The following is a 24,688-nucleotide window of genomic DNA, read 5'->3' as shown; positions in this document are numbered from 1 at the left end:
GAGGTCCACCCCCTTCCCAGGTGTGCGCTGTGGTCCTACTGGATTTCTGCTCGCCCTGGACCAGGTGTCGGGACTTGTAATCGCCCCGGAGCCTCGAGGGCGGACCGGGAAGGAAGGCTTTATACTTTGCTGGGAGAGGGCTGGGTTGCGAGAGGGTTGGGTTTCTGAGTTCAGACAGGTAGCGAGCGCTTTTTGGTTGCGCGAGGTTTGGTGTGGCACCGCTTGGGACTTGTTGCAACTCGTCCCCGCACCCGCCCTCACTGGGCTCTGCACCCAGGCCGGGGGAGGCGCGGTCGGGGCGGGAGTCGGCTTCCCTCCGCCAACCTGACGCTCTGCAGGTAACTCCCCTCCCCTCCCTCCGCCTCGCGGCTTCCTGGGCGGCAAACGTTCGGTGGCGGGCGCGGCGGCGCGCGGCTCGGGGGCGCTCCTGGCCGTAAGTGGGGCTCCGGGCTGCCCTCCCCGGCTTCGGTGGGCGGGAGACTGGCGGGCGCGCGAGCGGGATGCGGTGGGGTCCCGAGGCTGCACCCACCTTGGGTCGGCCTGGTGGCGGGGGGTAGGGATGGGGATCACCCCTGGGAAGCCGGCGCGGGGTCGGCAGTTCGCCGGGGTGCAGAGGTCGGGTTCCTCTGATTGGTCAACTTTCTTTCATTGTCGCGTGGCTAAGAGCGCGTAGGGAAGTTTGAAAAGTTAGGTCTCGGGAGGGGAAGGTTCGGGTTCCCCCAGGAACGGGCGCCGCCCAGCCTGGACATGGCATTTGTTTTCTCTGTCCCCAAGAAGTCCGTCGCGCACTCCTGTGGAGGGAGAGGTGGGAAGGGTCTGGGAAGAGCCTTGTGGGAGGAAGTAAAGGCAGGGCGTAGTGTGGTCGGGCGGGAGGGGGGGGGTGGGGGCCCAAGTGGCGAGGGGGGGGGGGGGGGCAGCAAGCCTACAGAAGGGCATATGTGTTCTTTAGATTTTGAGTGGGGAGTGGAACTGGGAAGGGAAGGCAAAGTTACTCTTAACAAAATATCTTCTCCTGTTTGTATCCAATGGGCTTCTGTCCACAGATGAGTTGAAACCTGTGCTTTCAAAACTCCAGTTGGCCTGGGTCTGTGTCCTTGGTTGGGTTGCTTGGTGATTTTGGTACATTCCAGATTTTGAGAACCACTGCTCTAAAGGGACAGTGTGCCTAGAGCAGATAGCTTCTGGAAAGGTACTTGGAGACTTTGGGCCTATTCTTTGTAACACGCTGGGAGACACATTACCTCTAGAAGGTGTGTGAGGAGGCGGAGAATGTCCATGTGTTAGTTGCATTCATGACTATATAAAGAGACAATGGTGCTTTATAGGGAGGAGGCTGTGGGAACATAAGATATCATCCTGACTGTGCATGCAGTGATGAGATTCTAGGTTCTAGGGTTTCTGACCCAGAAGTGGAGAACTCCGAGAAGGCCAGAACACAAAGAAAAGGCCATGCTGGCTGCAAACAGTCAAGGGTGTAGACCAAGATGGCCCAGCAACTCATTTCCAGATTCCCACTTGCTACATATATTGCCCGTTTACTTACTGGCAGGTACCGCCCCTCTTTCCTTTTCTCATCCCCAACCAGCGCAAGAGCCCCAGGGAAATCTATGACTGAGGCTGAATCAGTCCTGACAAGAAATAGGACAAGGGAATAGTCATGAAAGAGCCTTAGAAGAGAAAGCTGGTTTTTTGTTTGTTTGTTTGTTGGGTTGGTTTTTCAAAATAACTAAAGAATGAGCAGGATGTGAAACAGCATGAAGTGGGGGTTGGGGTCCTTCTTTGTTTTGTTTCTCAGGATCATGGCCGTTCCCAAGATGATGGCAGCCCCCACACCTTCCAGTTTCAAATTCCACCCCCTGGCTTTTGGGTTTAGGGCACATGGGGTTGTACACACCTATTAAAGAGGGCTGGCTTCACCTTGCAGAGCCTGCCTGAGGGGCTGGGTGGATCCTGCTTTTAAAGCTTGCACATTCTAGACTACAGATGCTCAGAACTTATTGTGGGAAGCTTTACCTATTGAACAGTTGCTGAAAGGGATTGCATAGAGGGAGACAAACCACACCTCTGGTGCTGACTCAGTGATGTCTTTGTGATTACTCTCTGGAGATTATTGCTTTAACTATAACTAACCTCTTTTGGGATAGGTTAATTTTATAATTCTTGCTATTAAATCTTCTGCTACCATATCCCCTTATAGTTTATGGTGGAGGTTCATACATTGAGTATTTTCTTGACTATGACTTATCCCGCAGCCACTCATCTACCTGTTTCCTGTTTGATTACATTATACAATAATGAGTTTCCAAGATGTAACATTATAGTTTAAGTGTTGAGAATCTTGTGTGTGAAAGTGTGATCCCAGTAAAAAAGGCCTCTTCTGTAACATTATCTGGTTGGCTGAGAGCTTTTGAAAAGGTCCCACTTAGTTTAATTTAACTAATTATTTGTAAAATTACAAGCTGTCCTTGTTTAGCTAGTTGGGTAAGTTTGCATATCTGTCCTTCTGTAACTTGTAAAATATGAGTGTTCTAAGGATGTTTCACAATTCAGAGTCTGTTAAACACAATGTTACTGGTAATTTTGAAATATATTTTTGTTTATTTCTAATCTGGAAGTGAAATGTATTTTTAGAGTTTTGTTGGTGAGTTTATCACTTAAAAGTCAGAATACAGTCTCCCCACCACCCCAAAAATGGTGCTCGGAGTGATGACTATAGATTTTAAGATACTGTGGACTAAAGTTTATGTACATAGTGCCTAAGCTCCACCAAAAATTAAATCCATCAACATTTCTCTGAGAAAATGTGCTGGAGCCTTTAGCTAGAGCTTCCTTCTTACTGAGGCATGCCGTTGGGCATTAGCAGTGTTTTATGGTGTCTATCCAAGCCCCCAAGGGTGAAGTAGAGTTCAGGGGGTGGGGGTGTGGATTAGTACTACTAATCCTTGGAAACTGAGTACTGTGGGCTGCTGACACAGGAACTGGGCAAGTGCTGGGCTTCAGACAAAAGGGCTCATGTGGAGGTGAAATGGAGTGGAAGCAAGTTGGCTCCAGAATTGGGAAGGAGGGTTTATTCAGGAGCTGGGAGGCTTACATATACAGGAGGTCAGGGTGGGGCCTCAGAGAGACAGATGATGTTTTCAGCAGCTATGGTGCTGTGAGGAAGATGAGACTGGGTTGGAGAGGCGATCCAAGCACAAAGACTATTCACCCATTGGGGACATCTGTGTTGGGAAGTGTTTGAATCATGTGATCATAGCTGACAGGAGGAACCTTTTCCTCTGGGGACATCTAATTACTCCTCAGTTTGTAATTTTGTTTTATTTTCTTATTGTCCTTAGGAGTTAGGTCAGATGTCCCCTAAAGGCACATGACTTTTATCTTTTGGGCTTTGTAGCAAGTCATTTGCAGACTGCACCCATCTCTGGGGAAGGTAAGGTCGTGGTAGTCAGCCTCTTGAGAACTGGCATGGGCCGGGTGTCATCTCCATGATGCTGGCAGTGGCCAATTTTGAAGCGTTTACACAGAAGTTATGCAGTACTGAGATCTACAAGTTATAACTTTTTGCTTTTACACTCTATGCATTCGTTAAACATGCATGTGTTGACTGTTTTGTGCTGAGCAATGTGTTCCACTCTGGGTAGGAAGAGAGCCAGCAAGAGACTGTTCCTGCATCTCAGGAAGCTTATAGTTGGGGACCTAATAACTTTTCTAAGTGCAAACAGAAATTAATGAATCTGGTCGACTTACTTAATATTTCCTTCATATTCTCTAGAGGTCCCAGCAGATATTCTGTATGTCCTTTAATCATTTGTGAAGTTGAACATTAGCAGTCCTGACTCAGTCGGGATTTTAGACAAAGTACCTAAACTCTGCTGGCCTCTCTGGTTTTTCAGTGGCATGTTCCATATGTCCCATCCTTCTCTGAGATTCTCTGTGATCGCTTTGTATGGAAAGTATGGTAAAATAATGTTAACTGATGTCTCTCCATCGTATCACTGGGCAGCTCATTATTTTCACTTGTTTTGTCAAAGTTTCATTTCAAAGGGTTTTAGTTCTCTATTGATTGTCAAGTTGTCACTCTGATCGTATAAACATGACTCACTTGGGGGAAGAAACGGCAGTTTCCAGAGCACTAAAAAGTGGCATCTTCCACCTCAGTGGCTGCGGTTAGAGTCACCCAGCGGAGCGTTTGTCCGGACGGTCCTTTTTCCCACACGTAGGCAGTGATGGCTCCATTCTTAACAGTACATTGCTCCAACTGCTTAGTCTCCTCTGACTCATTCAGCAGCTGTTTCCTGATGTGTTAAAAGAATTGTCTTTTTCTCGAGTAAATGTGATTTCTGATTATTTGTTAGAGAAGGGCAAAATCAAGCCGAGTTGTTCTTGAGTAAGGAACTGGTGACCATGGCCCCCCGTGACTCTCTGCTTGCTACAGGTTCATGCCTGCCTTTCCTCCATCTCTTCCTTCTGTCCTCTCTTACTGTCCCTCTAATCTTTTGTAGTATCTTAGGGTTTCTGGCTTCTTTGTTCATGCTTCTCTTCCTTTTTTTTCTTTTCCTCTGTCTTTCCTTCCCTCCTTTCCTTGTCCCTTTTCCTCCTTAGGCTCATCTTCATTTTCTGGCTCACCTCTCATCATTTTTTTTTTTTTTTTTCCTTTTTGCCCGTTTCCTACTCTGTGTATTTGGCTATTTCTCCATCTGTTCACCTATTTGCCTTTATTTCGGTCTGTCATCTCTCAATATCAGTGCAGTTTTCTATTTTGGTACATTTTAGGTTCCTAAAAGTCTATAAAATTCAAATAATGTGAAAATCAAATAACATATTGCAGAGGTAATTTTGCTCTGTAATAGTTAAAATATAAATAAAATTGCCAGTTACATTTTCAAATATTAGAGACACTATTCAACAATACACTTCTGACATTTTATATGTTTTAAAAAAATGTTGTTCAGGGCGTCTGAGTGGCACAGGGTTAAGCGTCTGCTTTCAGCTCGTGTCATGGTCCTGGAGTTCTGGGATGGAGCCCTATGTTGGTCTCCCTGCTCAGTGGGGAGCCTGCTTCTCTCTCTCTCTCCCTCCCTCTGCTGCCCCCCTGCTTGTGCTCTTGCTCTTTCGCTCACTCTCCGTCTCTCTGTCAAATAAGTAAATAAAATCTTTTACAAAACATGTTCTTTACCTTCACAATAGAACATGTGTACAGTGATCATCTGATTAAAACTCAAGATTTGCCTTTTTTGGCATGTTCAAGAATTTCTATCTTTACCTCCATTATACTCAACTTATTAGATAAACATATTACTAACATCAAGACGCATTTTTCCGTTTTCCTAAAACTTATAAAATAGATTGAAGTTTCAAGAAGATATTCAAATAAGGGTGCTTATAAATAAGATAGTAAAAAGGAAGGATAATGGTGTTTTTCAAACTGGATATTGACATGCCCACATCCTCTGTGCAGTAAGTTGAAATATTTGTTAATTGATGGGTTGAAAACTGGATTCATGACAGGATAGGTACTTTTTAGTGTCAGTGTCTAATGTAGAAAAGTTCAAAGGTCAAAAAAAACTAAGTAGGGTACTACTAATACATATAATTGAAACTTTGTTTTAAAAAGATCTCAGTAAGAAAATGACACTAAAGAAAATTAAAATCTTTCTAAGACCGTAGGACCCAAAACATAGTTATACAAAAGTTGGGACAGGAGCCTATGAACATTGTAATTAAGTGTGTGTTCATGTATTATACATAAAATAAATGATTTGATAAAATCATGAATTACTTGGGTTAAAGAAACTAATTATTATGTTTAGTTCTCAGCATACTGGTATCTTTATTTGGGGTATCGTCTCCCTTCTCTGTCACAGTTATACTGACCTGGGCCTTACAGACAAATGGGAGTGAAATGGAAGAGCTGCCAGGTGTAGTTTCTGGCCTGGGTCTGGTTTAGAGAACCATGACTAAAACTTTAGAAGCCTGAGCCTTCACTCAAGTCATTACAGTTTCCCAGGGTAGAACCACTGTCACAGGAATGTAGCACAGGAGTGGGAACACTGTTCTTGCAGGATCCACAAGACCTAGAAATCCCATCTTTACAAACCAACAGCATTTTACACATTAAAAGAAAATGTATTTATGTCTTTTTGGTTAACTTCTGTATGTGCACGTGTTCTGTAAGTGAGAAGAGCCAATGAAGGAAACCATACGAGGTCTAAACTAGGATGGGCTAGTTTTCCAATTAGATTTTTTTGGGGGAATTCCTGAGGGAAAATAAAAAAGAAGCACTTCATTTCATCTGTGATAGAGCTATCTAAGCAGGCTTAATTAAAAGTGAATCTTGAGAGAAATAGACTTTGGAATTGCTTTACTCGTTCTGTTTACTTATATGGCTCTTTATACAAATCAAATTATACAAATTAAGATCTTTCTGGGCTAGGTATATTACTAATACTAAATATTTTTTGGCATGTTAACTAAATAAACTTGTGTTTCCTTGCACATTTTCTACAATATTATTTGTTTTAAACCTCTATTTTAATTTCTTTTTTTAAAGATTTTTATTTTGAAGAGAGAGCTTGCACACAAGCGGGAGTGAGGGGAGGAACAGAGGAAAAGGGTCAGGCAGAATTGGAGCACTGCGCTGGGCTCGATCTCAGGACCCTGAGATCATGATCTGAGCTGAAATCGAGAGTCGGATGCTCAACTGAGCCACCCAGATGCCCCACTTCTCTACTTTTTAATAGTCCCAAGATTTTTTTATTGCCTCTAAATACTTCCAACACTGAGTTTTGATTGACATTCCCAAGGCGCATAAGGAAAACACATTTTCTTCAGACCTTTTGTTTGTAAACTTTCACTTTTTCATAGATGAAGCACACTGTTTTTGTTACCAGTATTTGGAAAGCCATTTTCATTGTTCATCGGGAGCACGTATTCATGATGTTTTCCTACAGCACCTGTTCTGTAAATGTCAGTGTGTGCCCAGATTGGCTTTCTGTTGTCTTAAGTAGACTCAGAAGCTGGGACAAGAGGGCATATGAGACACATTCAACATTTTGCTCAGCGGGGCCCCATGTGCTCTCATCTAAATATATCAAGTCCTTGTTTTCTATTCTACAGAGGTTTAAAAGCTGAGGTTGAAAGATCCTGAACCCACTTCCTGTGGTAATCAGGGAATCATGGATGGGTGTTATGACAGACAAACAAGTAAGGAAATAGGGAGACCCCTAGCTATTTCCCCTTTGTGATGACAAGTGAGGGAGAGTGGAACATAGATCCCAGCATACTTAAGATGTAAGACAATAGGCCTTCTCTAAGACAGCAGTGATACTCAAGGAATACCCGATATGACAGGGGCACAGATAAATTAGAATAAACAGCTTGGTGGCCTTTGATCAACGTGCATTTTAGTGAGGAGGACACAGCCAATGGCAAATAAATGTCTTGATTATTTTTACATAATTATAAGTGCTAGAAGTTAAATAAAACCAGGTAATAGAGTTAAGCATAGCAGAGAGGGTAGGTTCTTGACCTCCCTAAGGAGGTGCCACATGAAGATAATTCCAGACTGTTGGAATGACTAGTGCAAAGATCCTACAACGGGAATTAACTTGGCATGTTCAGTGCAAAGAAAGTAAACCAGGGAAGGTGTTCAGAAACCAGGCCGATAGATGAGTCTGGAGCCAAGGGGACCAGTCACATCTGAACATCTGAAGATGTTCAAATCATCCGCAGATATAGAGTATTTCCTCTTGTAAGACTGGATGACGTTACCCTGGGAGGAATACTGATGGAGAAGAGTGAAAGTACAGCTGAGTCAAGTTCCCAAGTCCAAGCCCAGATGGCAGAAAAAGTAGCTTTGATGGCATTTGAAGGAAATTCTTAGCCTTTTGACCTGCCAACCAGTATCCCAAGCAATGATATTCAGGTACCATTGTCGTAACAGTAGTCTGTCTTCAGAATCATTTCTTCTAGGACTGTAGGACTCTCAAGGGGAGGGAAAAAAAAATAATAGATTCTGATCTTGTTGCAAGTTTTCCTACCTTTAGGGTAGAGAGATCTCCATACTTCTTGAAACTAGAATCTGTCTGGATTTGCATCTGGATGATGTCATAGATAAATTTAAGCTTCACACTGCTCAGTTTTACCACGTTGGAAAATATAGACTTTGAAACTTCTCAGTACTCCTCTGGAATATATAGTTTACTCTAATTTCACCTTAATGGCATACTAAATATCTGTGATTATAATCCATTTAAACACCTAGTGAGTCCTTTCTTCCTGGTGAAATGAATTCATATAATGACAGAACAAATATCAAAAACAGAGGAAAACTAAGTCCTATTTTACGGCTAATTTGTATCACTGTGTTAAAAAAGAAGACTTAGAACTTTGTTTCATGAAGATTAATTTAAACACACAGAAACGATTTTCAGACTGATTTGAACATAATTAAACATTTCAAAATACAGTTCTTAGGGAGAATTTCCAAAGGACACTTGATAACAACTCTATCCTTTTCACAAAGTACAAATTTGAAATTGGTATTTATGTTTATTTTTGATAGAGATCTATGGATTTATCTAATTACTTTTGCAGTGCTCAGTGGTTTTGTAATTAGTCTTTTAAAAGCCCTTTTCAATGGGTAATAGTTCATATTATCAAAAAACTAACCTCCATTTAATAGAAACAGCTATGTGCTTCAGTCTTAAAAAGTTCTGCATGGATATTACCATTTAAAAAAATTATACTTTAGGATTTGTTGGGCCTATCATATTTAATCAGCCCTCATTCTATTATGCTGTTATTAAAGCAGTGTATTATTAGCTTGTTATGTAACAATTATGTACTAAGCATTAATAATTGTGCTAAACAAAGATAATCTCCACCATCACAGAGTTTATAGTGAAGAAGGTGGGGAATAATGCATTTAAATAGTGCATGGAAAGTGATAATATGTGCAGAAATTGCTATGGGCGCTCCTTGCAATGCCTTTGTTCCTAGCCCCGGGGAGTTGGGGAAGGCACTGCACCATCAGTGAACTACTTACTCAGTCCTCATTAAGTGTATGCAGTTACTTTTATTTTACTTTTTTCCTTCTTGGTCCCTGAATCCATATAGCTTTACTTTCTCATATTCTGCTCTTGTTCATATGTTGCTCTGTTAGAATTATTAAACTCTTTTATATGCAGCATTTTGAATTACCTATGACCGTCAACTTAATACATGAATGGAAGAAGAAGAGGATATTCAAAAGTAAAAAATAACTATTGGAATAATTCTCTTAAAAATTCCTTTTTTCCCAAAGCAAAATAGTACATATGTATTGGTAAACATTTGGTCAACACAGAAAAGAGTAAAGTAGTTTTAAGAAGTTACCCATAAAACCGCCTCTCCAAGGCAGCCACTTTCATTTTTATGTATATGTTTTTACTTTTGTTTTTGGATGAATTTTCTTTAATTATAATTCTGCTATTACATAGTTTGGTAGCCTGCTTGCTTTCCATAGAGTATCATAATATGTGCATTTTTGGGGCGCCTGGGTGGCTCAGTGGGATAAAGCCTCTGCCTTCTGCTCAGGTCATGATCCCAGGGTCCTGGGATCGAGCTCTCATCGGGCTCTCTGCTCAGTGGGGATCCTCCTTCCCCCTCTCTCTCTGCCTGCCTCTCTGCCTACTCGTGATCTCTCTCTGTTGAATGAATAAATAAAATCTTTAAAAAAAATAAACATTTTTGCATGCTATCAAAACTACTGGAGGCGGCTTTTGGCTTCTTGGCTTTTTGTTTGTTTTGCATTTGAGAATGAGTGTATAGAATATTCTTTATGTCACCTCAAAACAATGAAGCTGAGGGGCTGGGTCTGAGTGGCTCAGTTGACTGGTTGAGTGTCTGACTCTTTTTTTTTTTTTTTAAAGACTTTATTTATTTGACAGAGATCACAATACACAGAGCAGAGGCAGACAGAGAGAGGAGGAAGCAGGTTCCCTGCTGAGCAGAGAGCCCGATGTGGGACTCGATCCCAGGACCCGGAGATCATGACCCGAGCCAAAGGCAGAGGCTTAACCCACTGAGCCACCCAGGCGTCCCGAGTGTCTGACTGTTAATTTCAGCTCAGGTCATGATCACAGGTCATGGATGGTGAGATCCATGCACTGCTTAAGGTTCTCTCTCCCTTTCCCTCTGCACCCCCATCTTTAGCTATGCCTGCTTGTGTGCATGCTCTCTCTCTCGGAAAAAAAAAAAAAAAAATGAAACTGACCATAGGGGAAGGGGGGTAAAACTGATGGGGTGGGAATCAGAGAAGCAGAGGAACCATGAGACTATGGACTCTGGGAGACAAACTGAGGGTTTGAGAGGGGAGGGGTATGGGATGGGGTAATCTGGTGGTGGGTATTAAGGAAGGCCGGTATTGTGTGGAGCACTGGGTGTTACACGTAAATAATGAACACTACATCAAAAACTAATAATGTACTATATAGTGTCTAACTGAACATAATAAAAAAAAATGAAGCTGAATTGTGAAGGCTGACTTAGAAACTGAGGATATGAGGCAGTTCCTTGTCATATGATAAACACTTTTTTTAACCACCTCCCTCCCTCCAGACAATGTTAGCAGGTTTCTGGGCATCACAGATCTTTTCAGCAGGCAAAATGAATATCATATTAGAATTTTGGCAAGGGTGCCCTGGAGCCCAGCGTATTACACATTATAAGATTCTTTCAGAAATATGCCCTTTGCTTGATTACATACAGAAAGAGAATACTCATTAAGAAAGTAAGAGAAAAATAGAACCATATTATTATCACTATCATTATTTTTAAAGATTTTACTTATTTATTTGACAGAGGGAGGGAGGGAACAAAAGCAGGGGGAGTGGGAGACAGAGAAGCAGGCTTCTTGCTGAGCAGGGAGCCCAGAGGAGGGCTCAGTTCCAGAACCCTGGGATCATGACCTGAGCTGAAGCCAGATGCTTAAGGACTGAGCCCCTTGGTGCTCCAACCATATTATTAAGTAAAATTCTCCTCTATATTGCTATAACCAGGGTGTGGGGCAAGAGTGCCTGGCTCCAAGTTCCCAAACAGACCAGGTTTGGCCACTCGCTGCTGACAAAGTCCAAAGGCAGAGACAGTAGTGGTAGGGAAATGAGAAAGGAGTTTATTTCCGTGAGGCCACCACCAGGGAGACAGTGGACTAGCTCCTCAAAGACTGTCTCCAAAGTGCTGAAAATACCTCCAGGTTTATATAAGGAAAATGTGGGACAAAGGCCAGTGGGTACCTGCAGGTGGGTAAGAAAGGTCAGGTCCATAACTGTCTTGGGGTCAATCATGGCGGGTGTCACTGGCTCAGGGCAGTCCTCATTGCTTGAGGGCTAATTTCAGTTACCATCACGGGATGCTTTGCCTGAAGGGTCTTTTGCTTGAGTTAAAAGATAAGCTGGGAAGAAGAATTTAATCAATTACAAAGTACTCACTGAGATCAAAATGGAAGTATTTGAAGTCATCTTTCATTATTACCTATTTTAGCAGTCTTTATGGCTGATACAGAGTTGAGGGCTTTTATCTCATTTAGTCCCTTTGCAGTCAGTACCGTTATTTTACCCATTTTCCTAGTAAGGGACATGTAGCTTAGAGCCCTGAAATTTTGTGACCAAAATCTGAACACCATATGTGGCAGAGCGAAAGGCATAACTTTAGCCATCTCACCCCCTCTGTGTCCCTGAGCTAACCATCGATTTGTCACTCAACCCTACTTTCCCCCTTCATGCAGTTAAAAGATGCTTTTCTGGGACACCTGGGTGGCTCAGTGGGTTAAGCCTCTGCCGTCAGCTCAGGTCATGATCTCAGGGTGCTGGGATCAAGCCCTGCATCAGCCTCTCTGCTCAGCAGGGAGCCTGCTTTCCCCTCTCTCTCTGCCTGCCTCTCTGCCTCCTTGTGATCTTTCTCTTGTCAAATAAATAAATAAAATCTTTAAAAAAAAGACTGCTCTCCTGTGTCTCTGTTAGTGTTCTCTTTGGATTAAACCCTCTAATTTTTCAGCTCTTCTTTGTGACATAATCTACCTCAACTCTGCTCAATCCTATACTTGTATGGTTAATTCTTAAATATTTATTTATTTGTTTGTTTGTTTGTTTGTTTATTTGAGAGAGAGAGAGGAGAGATGTGAGCACAGGCAGGTCAAAGAGCAGAGGGAGAGGGAGAAGCAAGCTCCCCACTGAGCAGAGAGCCGGATGTGGGGCTCGATCCCAGGACCCTGGGATCATGACCTAAGCTGAAGGCAAACTCTTAACCAACTGAGCCACCTGGGTATCCCTGTGTGTTTAATTTTTAATGTAAATTAAAACTTTTACATTTATTTTAATAGATTTAATCTCATTCATGTTGAAATATTGTTTCACCAGTTTAAGATCATGTTGTGTATTAATTCTGGCAACTAATGCATATGCTGTTTATTTCTGCCAACTGTATCAAATGTGTTTCTCTTGATTCATCTGGATGATTGTTACATATATTGATCAAGATCAGGACAAGATGAAACAGTTTACAGCACAAGATTCAACCCCATTAGGATGACCTTATCTCATCCATTGGAGTTTCTGGAATGCTTGTGTCATGATAGATGCAATTCAGGAGTAGTTTAGGTGTTGGTAAAACAGTAATTTGTTTTAATTCCACTTGCATTTTAAGCCATGCATAGAGTAGTCCTCTAAAGTTTGACTATACAGTATATGCTCTCCAAGAAAAGGGTTTATTGTTTTTTTTTTTTTCCCTATGAATTTCTCTGCAGAATTACTTCATGATTCCAAATGACAGTGAATAGGTATGTTTTAATATTGTTCATATATATTGAGGGCTTTTGTATTCTTATGCCTAGACTATAATTTACACTGAGGATGGAAAATATATTGAGTAACAGGTAATACAAACAAACCCTGGAATTAAGTACTTTGATACTATGAAATCAGTAAAGTCATACCATTGCCTGATTAAAAGAAATTAAAGGATTAAAAAATGTTTAGATATTGAGCAAGTGGAATTTTTATTTGGGATTTATAAAGTGACTTGGAGGCATTTAGTTTCATTTTCATGACTTGGATGAGATGGGTGATTCCATCTGTGATCTACAAATGGAGATATTTGCTTTTAGAACCCAGTAACTGTGTGTGCTGTGTGTTCATGTATTCCTGGGCCTGTAGAAAATCAGACCCTGTGGAAGACTGTAATTGGTACTGTTGGGCTATCTTGTTGTAAGTATTATTATAAAGCCAGCTGAGAATTTTTTTTAAAAGTTTGGATGCCAAAATTTGATATCAAATTGTACTTGGCAGCTTGACAATTATAGTAAAATTTTTAATATAATATCTTTAATGTTTTAATTGCCATCTTAAATTTTGGGCAATCAAATTCAAAGTCAAACACAATCTTGGTAGCTAAAAATTCAAGGAAAAAAGATACATAATTTTCAACTGTTGTGGACCATGGATTAAATATGACCTCATCCTAACTGGATTACATCTGCAAAGAAGACCCTGTTTCCAAATGAGATCACATTCACGGGTACTGAGGGCTTGTACTTGAACATACCTTGTTAGAAGACATTATTTAACCCATAAGAGCATTTAGGAGTAGAATAGAAACAGCCTAAGACAGAGGCTGGAAAAGGTACCTCAGAGATACCAGCAGCTGTGATCCTTTTTGTGTTTCTTTCAGAATCTTGACCTTGGGTCATCTACTTGTATATTTAAGGAAGTTGTAATTTCTCTTTGGAGCATTTTTTTTCTGTTGACCTGTTCTTTCAGGAGTCTTTTCAATGAAGCTTCTCAGATCAGAAACCATAAACAAGTATGTTGTTTGCATATTTTATTTTATAATGAAACTGCCAAAATGTTTTCCAGAGTAGTTGAATTCTAATGTTTAATACCTTTGGAATTTATACTTCCACAAATGACACCAAAGATTCAATATCAAATAAATTTGTAATGCTTTTGAGGCATGGATTTGAATCCCGTATTTTATAAGCCTATTTTCTTGGAATGAGTCACTTTACAGGCAGATGAGACCAGTGGTCGGTTTAGCTTTTATATCATAGTGAAATTTTATTTTGCTCTACTCATTAACTCTGTTATGTATGCTTATATACTTTTTAGGAGTTTTTAATGGTTATTAATAAAATAATGAACCTTTACATGTTTAAAGGCATACCCAATTAATTTTGTCCTCAAATTAAGCCCTTCCAATGTTCAGGGAGTGAACTCCTGAGAGTGCTATATTTGATCTGTAACTAAATACAGGTGCTGTTTTATTGCAATACCCATTTATGCAAGTGCCATTACCTTACTGGTCTCCCTTAAAATTTGTTTGTAAATGGTTCTTTCACATTTATCCCTTGTAAACAGCTCTTGTGACAAATGTGTATTTCTAGACAGTTGTTAGAGGGTGTAGCTTCTCTAGCAGGACAGCGTCAAGCTTGTTTATTTTTTGTCTTAGCTCTGTTACATAATATCTCAACTTACATGCTCATAGCTGTTGCATTTTTTTCCATGACGTGATTTTCTGCTTGTATCTGGCATTGCCATTTGATGAGTCCTGTGGTGTTTTACTTTTTTTCATCTTCAGTTTTTTTTTCCCTTCATAATTAACTGTGTGTCTTTGTCTTCATGGGTTTATTTTATGTTCATGGTCCTTTTTGATGTCTCTGGTTTTGCAGTTTATGCATAACTTGAGTGATTTTTTTTTTTTTTTATAGTTGCAATGTACATATTTACCTAGATAAAGCTTGGGAATCAATACAGGTTTTGTTTGTTTGTTTGTTTGTTTGTTTTTTAAATTTAAACCTTCTTTTTTTTTTTTTTTTTTTAGATTTTATTTATTTGACAGACAGAGATCACAAGCAGGCAGAGAGGCAGGCAGAGAGAGAGTTGAGGAAACAGGCTCCCCGCTGAGCAGAGAGCCCGATGTGGGGCTTGATCCCAGGACCCTGGGTTCATGACCTGAGTCAAAGGCAGAGGCTTAACCCACTGAGCCACCCAGGTGCCCCATCAATACAGTTTTTTAAAGCACTTCATGCATTTTAGCTTCTACATAGATAATAGGTATTTAGCTTCTCATGTTACAGGCGTTCAAAAGTTACATTTTAAAATTTAGGAAATAACTGCTAAGAAAATTAAAGATTTTTGTAAACAACCAGTAATTAACTACTGTCTTAAGCAATTACAAATATTAGATGTGATTTTCATGGGCTCACTGGATGCTGTCCCTACATGAACCGGAATTATTAAATGAACACCCCACCTCAGTAAACCTTAGGGAACTATACTATAATCCAATGGATTGATTCTGTCAAGTAAATTAAAACCTAATGTCTTTGTTAAAAATGAGTCCAGTGTAGGTACAAAAAAGAACTTTAATGTACATTGAAAAGGTCATTAATTAGTAGTATGATACCATGCATATTAAGTGAACAGCTTGATGAAGACTTTTCAAACATGGCCCCATAGACATTTTGGGTCAGGTAATTTCTTAATGCAGGTGACTGTCCTGTGTATGGAAGTAGGTTTAACAACATCCCTGGCTTCTACCCAGAACATGCCAGTAACATAAACATGTCTTGTTTTGTTTTCTTGTATCAATTTAATCGTTAGGCTCACTATACTTTTGGACTTTGTTGGTAAAAATTTTGAGCCTAGGGATAGGGACAGGATTGTCTCCACTAAAAGAGCTAAGTGGATCCTTTTATCTTCCGTGTTTGTTAGCTCTGCCTTAGTATGTGTGCTGAACCTTTTCTGTTCTCCCCACCCTTTCAACAAAACTTGTGGCCCTGTTTCCCATTTCCTGACAACGTCTCTGTATGATTAGTGACTGGTTGCATCTTTTGAGCTGAGGAGTTAATACTGGATAATGGCTGTGTGGGTTACCCTCTCAAATCAGGTTTGAGTTTCCATAGTCCTGAGTCTGAAAAAGCTGGGTTAAGTGGAAAATTTTAAATTAGGGCAGGGCCCTTGACAAAGATGTTTTTGGTCAAATTAGTCTTTCAGTGCTTGTAGCACATCATGGAGCTGAATTTTGTTTGCATCTATACAACGGAGAACATGACTTCAAAGATTGGAAAGTCCCTTATTTGATCAAGATAAAGTCTGGTGTGGCATCTTACACAGTGAAGGACTGAATGAATGACAGTTGGTGGGCATTGTGAGGGTTGGGGTATGAGCTTGGTTAGGCAGATTTGAATTCCTAAGAGAAATCCCTGAATTATCTTGGCTATGATAAATTTCTTTATCACCTAAATGCTGTCAAACTGTCAAATCTCAGGAGTTCTTACTTTGAATCAGCTCTTGAATATTCTTGTCACTACTTGACTGGGTGTTTGAACACTGAAAGATTTAGCTACTTGTCTCCCCTCCATTCCCCTGATACTGCCAGACTAATTGTTTTCAAGACTGGTTTTGTTGAATCACAAAAGTCTCCTGTGTCCCTCCACACCTGGCTCCATTGTGTCTCTTCAAATTTGTCCCGTTTGTTCCTAGTGAAAGGAGCCTGCTTTCCAGCAGTTTTGTTTTTGTTTTTGTTTTTAACTAATTCATGAATGTATCAAGCTCATACCTGTTCCGTGCTTTTGCTATGTTTTTCACTCTTGTGTGGGGTTAAAACATTCCTTCTTGCTGCCTGATCACATTCTTACTTATCACCCTAGGTTCAGCTGAAGCCTATATTCTGCACAGGGATATACGTAAATACTTTATTCTGTATTGATTTCTACTTGCTTTAATCTGAAAGCATTGACTATAGACAGTACTCATTTTGGCCCTTAGCAATATATGGCTTTGTACAAAGTGGTAACAGTTTTGTGTGTATGTTTCGGCTCTTCAGCTAATTAATATATTTCTGGAAGGCAAGTATTTCATGCTTTCTATATTCCATTAGTATGTGAGTATATGCGTAACAGGTACTTAGTAAAAACTTACATTCATGGATGGCCAGGTACTGATTGTATTCTATTTTAAAATACTGTAAAACCCAAATTAAGAAAATGTATAGAAACTGATAGGACCATTTGTAGTCCCAGATTAAAATGAAGAAAGGTGACCTTTCTGGATGTCAGAGAAAGGAAGGTATTTTTTCTTAAGTGAGAAACTAAGTAGAGGTACCTTGGAAAAGAAAAACCAACTAGTGGCTTGTAAAAGGAAATCTGTTCAGTTTATTTGTAATATGTATGTGAATTATGGTGCAATTAATGACACTTTGAATGTGAAGTGTATGTCCTATTGAGTTACTATCGGTCGTGGAAATGAATAAATGCAAAACTGTTGGTTGATTTGGATCACAAAAAAATATCATTACAGAATTCTAACTGATCTTCATGTCCTTCCTTTCAGATAGCCAGATACCTCTCATTATTGTACCAATGGACATTTGAAAGTGCTGTTGTCAGACACTTGGAATCATGGAAACCTCATCGATGCTGTCCTCATTGAATGATGAGTGTAAATCAGACAATTACATTGAGCCTCACTACAAGGAATGGTATCGAGTAGCCATTGATGCACTCATTGAACATGGGTTAGAAGCATACCAAGAATTTCTTGCCAAGGAACGAGTATCAGACTTTCTAGCTGAGGAAGAAATTAATTATATTCTGAAAAATGTCCAGAAAGTTGCACAAACTACGGCTCACGGTACTGATAACTCCTACGATGATACCTCCTCTTCAGGGACTTACTGGCCCATTGAGTCCGATGTGGAAGCTCCAAATCTTGACTTGGGCTGGCCGTATGTGATGCCGGGACTCTTAGGGGGCACCCATATAGACCTCCTCTTTCATCCACCGAGAGCACAATTACTTACAATTAAGGAAACTATTCGGAAGATGATCAAAGAAGCAAGAAAGGTAATATTTTCATTTCTAAATGAAATTTTTAAGTGAATTTTTTTTCATCAAAGTAGAGTTGACACACAATGTGACACTAGTTTCAATGTGTATAACGTAGTGATTGAACAAGTCTGCCTTATCTGGTGCTCACCACAAGTGTACTGTCTACTACCACCATACAACACTATTATGATACCATTGACTATATTCCCTATGTTGTACTTTTCATCCCCATAACTTATTCATTCCACTCTAAACGAAAAATATGAAATATGTGGAAAATGCACCAGAGTAATATAGCGGGTATGATAAAAGAATCTCTGTATGTGTGGACCATGCCTATTATTCTCAGAAAATACACATGAGTACATAGGAGAGTTGTACTTCCCATATCTTGTTATATTTAACAAAGTGGTTAGGTCCCTGCTACAGGAGATTTCTGTCTTTTAATGTACCTTCTTCTGCTTATGAAGGCATATGAACTGGCAACAAGCTGATGTGATACATTCATTGAGTTAAAAGCACTCACGTTTTCCTTAGTCTCTGAACGGAAATATGTTATTGGGAAATCTGGTGAAATATTTTTGTACTCAAAAGGACTGAACCTTGATTCTTGCTCTGGACATAGTTTACACTATTAAATAAACCATAGATTTATTTATTTATTTTCCTCAGTTGTGTGGAAACGGTATAAAATCAGGCATGACAATGTAAAATTCTGAGGTAAGGTCCTGAACTACTTAGCCTTTTAGGCCTCTGTGCTCTTTATTAAATATTTATATTGCCTTATAAATCTCAGAAATTCTTTTTTAGGGCTTGAATAAAACTGTAGAAATTTTCTTTAGATCAATCAAATGTTTGAGTGTTTGCTAGGTAATCAGTACCGTGATAGACAATTTTGAGATGACAACAAAATTACCTAAGCTGTTTATTGAACCCGACCTAGAGCTTTAAAAAGGATGGTTAAGGAGTTATGATTTTTCACTATAAAGTGTCTGTTTCTTTCTTTTTTTTTTTTTTCTTTTTTTAAAGGTTTTATTTATTTGACAGAGAGCGAGAGAGGGAACACAAGCAGGGGGAGTTGGGTTGGAGGGGAAGCAGGCTTCCCGCTGAGCAGGGAGCAGAGCCCAAAGCAGGGCTTAGTCCCAGGAACCTGGGATTATGACCTGAGCAAACACTTTACAACTGAGCCACCCAGGCATCCCTAAGGTATCTGTTTCTTACAGATGCCATGCAATATAGAAATGTAGATCTAGAAGAGACCTGAGGATCCACACATACATGACATTGCTTTGTTTCATGTCACTAAGACCCAGAAATGCTCCAAAAGCTTGCTTTTTATGAAGTACAGAAGTATAAGACTCTAGAAATTCTCAGTGACATTATCGTTTGCAAGATAGGCAACTAAAAGCCTTCCAATCATGTTCGGGAAACGCAGTGTTCTGAGGCTAATGTCAAATGTGGACTTTGCAAAAGTAAGGTGACTTTTTCCCCCCATGCCTTTTGAATTCAAATAACCTGGCTTTTAGCCATAAACTTAGCAGTTACATGAAAGAAAGTACTAATCTAGTCTATTTGTTAAAAATTACCTATAAAATCAGATACATGGTAGGGGTCCAAACATACTGAATGAATTAAACTGTTAGTTGAATATTCTGAATTGAACCATGAGTATTTTTATCTTATTTTATTTTTCTTAAAATTTTATTTATTTATTTATTTATTTAATTTTATTTATTTACTTAACAGAGAGAGAGAGAGAGAGCACAAGCAGGGGGAGCAGCAGAGGGAGAGAGAAACAGCAGGGAGCCCAATGTGGGACTCAATCCCAGGACTCTGGGATCATGACTTGAGCCGAAGACAGTCACTTAACCCTTTGAGCCACCCAGGTGCCCCGAGTATTTTTAACACTACCATCCTATGCTCTGTGGACATGTTATATAATTGTATTTTTGTAAAACAATAGAACAAAAGCCAAGAATATATATGAATTCTTGTAAAGGTAGAATAGCAGATATCAAGTACTATAACATTTGCTAATTTCTGTTTCAAGAGACAGTATGTTTTTGGACTATAATAAAAACTGAACATTTGAAACATCACTGAAGACTAAGATTATTATTATGGTAAACTTAGTTATGAATTCATGAGCCTACATCCCAGCTAGTTTTCTCTGGAGCATTGTATTTCTGTGGTAAAAAATGAAATTCAGGAGATATCTTAAGTTCGCGGGCTAGCACTCACTGGAAACTGAACATCTGTCATGACTGTTTGATGTGTTTTTCTTTCTTTCTAATGTGGCGGCTATTTACTTAGTGAGCCTCTAAAAGTAATATCCTTTGCCTGGTCATTGTCTGCTGGGAGCTCCCACTTACATTGGCAAGATGAGAAACGTGAAGTCCATACTGTAAAATAGTGATCTAATGTTCTGTTTCTCTTCCACAAAATCGAAGCAGCATGAAATTAGAGGGAGAATTTTACCTTTATTGGATTTTATGTATATATATTCCAAGAAAGAATTATTTGAACCTTGTGCATTTGAATATAAAACATACTACATAACATAGTGTTTTGTTTTGTTTTCCAAAAGTGTTGGAGAACATCTTGATTTCTGCCAAGATGCATTAAATATTGAGGTCAAGTTGTCTATATATGTATGTAAGGTATTTCTCCAGTCTTTTGGAAATATCTTTGTGTGTCACTATGTCCATTTAATGAATTTTGAAGGATCCAATATCCAGAAAAGAAAAAGCTATTGAACTAATTTTTACAAAATGTTACACTCTTTAGCCCATAACTGGACAAAGTCTTGTGAAAAAAATTTAAAATAAGAAGAGCAAATATTATTTTGAAGTAAAATTTCATCAGAACACATTGCTTTGTAGATTAAGTGTGGTTTTTATGACTGTTATTTACTTAGCAGATAAGTCAGATTCTCATAATCTTTGGAATCAAAGGAAGCTTATTATCAGGGTCAACTTTCTGTTTTCAAATTATTTTCAGAAGGCAAATTCTCTTTATTGGATAACTCTCAGTGAATTGTCATAGCATTATGAAGAAGATGGTATTTTTTCCATAAAGTGTTTGAGTAATATATATTTTAATGAATAGAATAAATTTTCTTGCCTTTAGATTTCTTAGGGAGATTCTTTAATCAATATTATGAAACTATTGAGATATGAAGCCAAACAAGTAGGGCAAGGAACTGGCAAAGCAGAACCCAAGGAAAGGAATCTCAGAGAATAATTTAAGTGCATTTTCACTGTCCTGTTTGCAATTGACAGAAAGTACTTACAAAACAAACAAACAAACAAACAAACAAAAAAAAAACTTAAAAATAAACAAATAAATAAATCATGGAAAAATCTTAAAATAATGAAAAGAATCAAAAAAGGACTTCTCTTAAAGGTCCAAGCATTGGAAGTCTGACTACCAAATTAACCTTCTAGTCCCTTGAAAAAGGAATTAAAAATGAAAGTATATCATATCTATCTTTATTGGAAATACTTTGTTTTTAAATTTCACTGATTTATATGCTCTTGTTTCTATCTCAAGTGAGGCAGTCTCTGAATCACTCTATTTTACAAGCAAAATATAATCTTTATAGTATTTCAAAGATCCATAGATTTTCTTTTAATTTACTCATTTTGTTTTTGCCAGTTGTCACTCAGAAATTTTATAAAGGTGGGCACTGGGTGGTTTAGTCAGTTAAGGGTCTGCCTTCAGCTCAGGGAGGGGATTGAGTCCTGGGATTGAGTCCCACATTGGGCTCCTTACTCAGTGGGGAGTCTGCTTCTCTCTCTCCCTCTGCTGCTCTTTCTCTCTCTGTCAAATTAAAAAACAAAACAAAAAAAAAAACAAAAAAAAACTTGAATAAAAGTTGTATAGAGGTTTTTTGTTTTATGTTCTTGCTTTTTCCTTTTGTATGTTTTTTCTTTGTATGTCTGCTTACTTTGTCATTAGAGAATTTTCCTTTGGGAAAATCCAATTAGGAATAACTTCTTTCCATACCAGAAAATAGCTCAGAATCCTGTTGAGGAATAACTTCTTACTTGTGCCCTAAATATGCCATATTTTTATTGACTGGCTCTTTTTTCTAACTTCTTCCTATTTTTCTCTATGTGGTTGCCATAATTATATTCAGGTCAACTTTATATCATCTGATAGCATCTAGCAAGACTTTTTCCCAGGTAATTACTTGTCTCTCAAGAGGTGTTCCCAAGATGATACATGCGTGTATTCCTAATTACTGTGAACACCTCTTATGAAAGTATCCTCTCTAATTACTTTAAAAAGTAATCTTTCATTAAGGTAATTTTTCTTGTAGTCTCTCTGCGGATATCCCAAAATTACGATTTCTGATAGTCTTCAATATGGGAATGCTTAATCAGAATGCTCTTTTCATCTGGTTCCTTAGTGTAGGCTAGCTCTCTTCTGTGAGGTATGAATCTTACTCTTGTGAAACAGGGACTCAAGAAGACACATAAGCATGAATCTAGTGAGAATTAGGGCAGAGTAGTTCCTGAGGTGTTCAGTACTGTCTCTCCTGAGTCACTGCTGTTGGGTGTGGCTGTTATGGCCTGGGGAACTATTAGTAATACAGAGAAATATTAACCAACAATTGGCCCATGGCCACAAATGGGAAGGTGAACAGTCCTTGGGGCTTTTCCTGGGATTTGCCTGGCATTGTAAAGGGAGTGCTAGACTAGAAGCTCTGTTACCAGGGGTCTACCACTAACTAGTCAGAGACTGAACAGGTCATAGTACCTCCCCAGGTATCTTCATTTATGTGGTGAAAGATATGAAGCAAAGCCTTTCGGTGTTTTTAAAATCTAGTGTTTCTGTCCAGATCTCTAACAGTGCTTTCCAATTCAAGATTATTTCAATATGGTATACTCCTTGCTGAATTAGTCCATTATATGAATATTTTTTTGTGTCCTAGTGTGTCACTTCCATCTGCATGATTTTTGTGGTCATATCCTGCCCACTAAGTGATATTAATCTATTTATCAGGGCTTTTATTAGGCTAGGATCATCCCTGCCCGGATGCTCCCAATTTTTATTAAGAATTTCCTCTCTGCCCTCCCTCTTGCCGCTCTCACTGTGAATCTTTTCATTCTTTGAACTTGAGTCAAAATGTGTTGTTTTTTTTTTTTCCTAGGAAGTGTGTGTGTAGTCCGATTTAATAACATTTTTTATCCTGTGACATTTGTGTGTATGATTGGGAGAGGGCGAGATCTTGTTAAAAGTGCACAGGCTTTGCTGTGCGAACTGTTGCTCTCTGCACGGAGCTCCTGTGCCATACAGGGAGAGAACACTTTCCACATTCTCCCCAGTTCATTTACCTGCCCCCTTCCTATACTATTAGCAGTAAGTCTGATGATACAGTATACAGTTTTTAACACAACTGCTTAAGGGAGGTGGGGAGGAGAGAAGACACCATGTAGAGACTCTGACCATATTGCAAGATCAAGTTTTGGGCTTCCTTTGTTGACTTGAAAAGTTACATGGACAAAAATACTGTAGCTTCTTTGCTCTTTCTTTTCAGATGACCAAATTTCAAATGATGCTTTTTTTTTTTTTTTTTTTTTTAAAGAGTCTTCAGGGTATGAAGGCTCTGAATCTTGGGGTCAGTTAGAGCTGGGTTAATCCAGCTCAAACAGCTGTTTGTATTGGCTGTTATACTACAACCTCTCTGAGCTTTTTTTTTTTCCCCACCTGTAAAATGGAGTTGCTAATACTCCATAGGCTCCCTGTGAGGTAGTTGACATGTCATACATGACACCTAACACACATTCATCCATTCGTTCATTCATTCATTTTAGAGATTTTATTTACTTATTTGTCAGAGCACAAGGAGGGGGGGCAGCAGACAGAGGGAGAAGCAGGCTCCCCCGCCGAGCCAGAGGCCAGATGTGAGACTCCATCCCAGGACCCTGGGATTGTGACCAGAATGGAAGACAGACATTTAACAGACTGAGCCACCCAGGTGCCCAAACTCAGATCGTTTAGGGCCAAGCTAGAAAAATAACCACAGAGGAGAAGAAGGCATATGGTACTTCTTTGCAGCAGGGTTGAAAAGAACAGGGGCAGAGGGAAGATAACTTGACTTTGTAGGCATTCTTGTTTAAAATGTAATAAATGAAACATACCTTGAGGCTAAATGAGATAAGGTTAAGACCTCAAGTGCACATTGGGGCCTCTTATCAAAAGTTCACTTTCATGAGAATAAGAGGATATAACTGTCTTTTACTTATCTGTCCCTCTAATGAGATATAAAATGTAATGGCCCTTTGCTGTGGGAGCCTTTTGAGATGATGAGGGCTGTAACACCAGACTGACATTTTGTATTTAAAGGATTCAGCCTGCCCTTCTATAGTTGCCACAGATTCATTCTGTGGTGTGTACTTTTATATTTTTATATTAATTCTTCTTTTTTTTTTAAAGATTTTATTTATTTGACAGAGAGGACAAGCAGGCAGAGAGGCAGGCAGAGAGAGAAGGGGGAAGCAGGCTCCCTGCTGAGCAGAGAGCCCTATGTGGGGCTCCATCCCAGGACCCTGGGATCATGACCTGAGCTGAAGGCAGAGGCTTTAACCCTCCGAGCCACCCAGGCAACCCTATATTAATTATTCTTTTTTTAAACTAGTCACTCTTGAAATTATTTTGAAAAAAAATTGTTGGCTTTTATCGTCAGGACTAAAAGTGGGATCTGGTTTTGAGTAATGGATTTCTGTTATGTAATCTAGTAACAGTATCTGGTAATATATACCGAGCATCTATGTGTCAAGCACTGTGCTAAGCACTTCACCTGCATTACCTTAAAGT

The 24,688-nt window shown here is 39.4% G+C and overlaps 1 protein-coding gene across 1 annotated transcript in view; it reads left to right on the top strand.

Moving 5' to 3' along the window:
- Positions 1–367: 367 nt before the first annotated feature.
- The window catches only part of FAM83B (family with sequence similarity 83 member B), an 81,103-nt gene continuing 56,782 nt past the window's right edge, over positions 368–24,688 (top strand). The window contains exons 1-2 of the mRNA XM_059400227.1: positions 368–433; positions 17,367–17,878. Of these exons, the coding sequence (XP_059256210.1) occupies positions 17,435–17,878 (444 nt within the window). The 5' untranslated portion in view covers positions 368–433; positions 17,367–17,434. The remainder of the gene's footprint in view (positions 434–17,366; positions 17,879–24,688) is intronic.

Source organism: Mustela nigripes, chromosome 5 (assembly GCF_022355385.1).
Source record: "Mustela nigripes isolate SB6536 chromosome 5, MUSNIG.SB6536, whole genome shotgun sequence".
NCBI lineage: Eukaryota > Metazoa > Chordata > Mammalia > Carnivora > Mustelidae > Mustela > Mustela nigripes.
The sequence above is the reverse complement of the archived record's forward strand: the minus strand, read 5'-3'. Positions and strand labels throughout refer to the sequence as shown.